Genomic DNA, 2545 nt, shown 5'->3' on the forward strand with positions numbered 1-2545 from the left:
AAAAAAGAAATAAAGAAAAAAAAGACACAATTGCTCTAGTGCTAATTAGTGCATTCTAACCATGATAGGGAAGTACACCAGTGAAATCTCCAGAGTGTGGTAGTCTAATAAGATCTGCATAATGGCAAAACAGTTGACATGACAAGGTGGATGAGGGAGTATCATGGAGTCCCACCTCAACATTCTAACCATGATAGGGAAGTACACCAGTGAAATCTCCAGAGTGTGGTAGTCTAATAAGATCTGCATAATGGCAAAACAGTTGACATGACAAGGTGCATGAGGGAGTATCATGGAGTCCCACCTCAACATAGAGCTACAGGCAATCAGTGATGGTGAGGAGGGGAGACTCAGTTTTCCCCAGGGACTAGCTCCCTGAGAGGTTATCTAATCCAGTGGACTTCCCTAAACACAGGTACACAAGAGCTTTAAAACAATAAATGAACTAAGTGCATTATAGATGTATGTATATTTGTAAATGTATGTATGTATATATATATCTAACAGTAATAATCAAAGAAAAAGAGAAGAAATTGAGAGGGAATGGAGAGTCTTGAGGAGTTAATGGGGTACCAGGAAGGATGGAAATAATGCAAAGATGACACTCATGTTTGAAATTCTCAAAAATAAAAAAATTGAAAATATAAATAGAAGATGAGTTTGATAAATCATAAATTCATGGAAGTTTTTTTTTATGAATTGATAGGAATACTGCTTTTACAGTAGCCTTTAGGAAACTGTAGGGTTCTATATTAGATCAATTTTCTGATAATCAGGAAAGCCAAAACACATATAAGTGGATATTTTAGAAAATATATAAATTCCACTTTCTCTGAATGGAGGAGGTGGAATAAAAATATTACCATCTGAATGCTTTTATTAGGTCTCATCTCTTTAAAACAGGTTCTGTGTTTGCTTTGTAATTAATGTTTGACTTTATTTTCTTTGTAGCCATTCAAAGGTTTTGTGCATAGCATTTGAAGTACTTCAGGGCTTGCAGTACATGAACAAACATGGTATAGTACACCGGGCACTGTCTCCTCATAATATCCTGTTGGATCGAAAGGTAATTTTCAATTAATAATAGATATTGTATGGTGCTTGAAAATGCAATGAGCCTCTTTGAGCAGAAGGAACATTAAGAATGTTTTCAGAGTATTCATAATGAAGAAGACTATATGATATACTTACGGTGGATGAAAAAACTAATCTTTAAATTATGTGGGTGAGTCATTTTCCACTCACTCCGGCTTATTTTCTAACTTCATGTTTCCTTTGCTCTGCTCACTCTTTTTTCTAAAGGACATGTCATGTGATGTGGACATGATAACCACACTTAATGGAAACAACTAAGGATGTTGCTTTTGGCTTCCAACCTGTTCCTCCTCTTCATGTGCTCTCATTTTAAGACAGCAGCTCTGGCCATTTACATTGAATGTCATTACAAGTACAACTGCTTGAATTTTGCCTCTTTATTTTTCTTCTTTCTTGTTTCATGTATTTTCTTATGTTTATACCTAACTCCCTTTCCTGTTGGATTGCTGCTCCTTTTTTAGAAATTGTTTTTGTTTTGTTTATTTTGAAACAGAATCTCACTTTGTAGCCCCAGCTGGTGAGAACTCCCTATATAGACCAGGCTTGCCTTGATCTCACACAGATCCATTTGCCTCTGCTGGGAATAAAGGTGTGCACACCATGCCCAGCCTACTTAGAAATCTTACAGGAGATTAATAGGGTTGTCAAAACCCTCCTATACTAATTTGATAGCAAAGTGGTACTTTTCAGGAATAATCATAGTTTAATTTTCTTTTAAGTGTATAAAAACAACTTCTGGGAAAATTGAGGAACAAGTTTTTCTATATAATCCCATGGGATTAAAAACACAGAAGAGAAAGTCGCACTCTTTAATTTCAGAGTCATGGCATAAAGTATCATTGGCATAGCCATGCTGGGTTGTTTCAAGTATAAATAGCTTGTAATGCTGAGTAGTTCTTGAGCCATGAAACCAATTGTAAAACCAGCTATAAAGAAAGAAAACTGCATAACACAAATGCACTTACACATATGCAATCAATACACTCATTCACATAAAATAAAAATAATAAAATATGAAAAAACAATTTAAAAACCCAAAAGGGAAATTTTAACAGATATATAATTGCAGTTTGCCGTCTCTGGGGAAGCTCCTCTTTCTGATAATTATTGTTACTCTTAATCAGTACAGAAGATAATTGGAAATCAGGTTTTCAAAATATTGATTTTTTTTTTTTTTTTTTTTTGGTCTTTTGGAGACAGAGTCTCCCTGTAGCTCCAGCTGTCCTGGAACTCACTATGTAGACCAGGCTGGCCTTGAACTCACAGAGATCCGCCTGCCTCTGCCTCCTGAGTGCTGTGATTAAAGGCGTGTGCCACCATGCCCAGCTTTTCATTATTATTTTTAACTTTTAAAAAAAGATTGAGAATTCCATACATGCATATGACCTGTTTTGATCACATCCACACCCACTCCCTCCCCTCCAACTCCTCCCATATCTCCCCATCACTT

General features: G+C 36.0%; 1 protein-coding gene across 2 annotated transcripts in view; it reads left to right on the forward strand.

Annotated features, from left to right (window-relative positions):
- Positions 1–2545, forward strand: part of Tbck (TBC1 domain containing kinase) — a 245798-nt gene that overhangs the window by 55087 nt on the left and 188166 nt on the right. For both annotated transcript variants that reach the window (XM_008841262.3, XM_008841261.3), the window contains exon 4: positions 952–1066. In XM_008841262.3, the coding sequence (XP_008839484.1) occupies positions 952–1066 (115 nt within the window). The remainder of the gene's footprint in view (positions 1–951; positions 1067–2545) is intronic.

Source organism: Nannospalax galili, unplaced genomic scaffold (assembly GCF_000622305.1).
Source record: "Nannospalax galili isolate Female #2095 unplaced genomic scaffold, S.galili_v1.0 scaffold41, whole genome shotgun sequence".
NCBI classification, from domain to species: Eukaryota; Metazoa; Chordata; class Mammalia; order Rodentia; family Spalacidae; genus Nannospalax; species Nannospalax galili.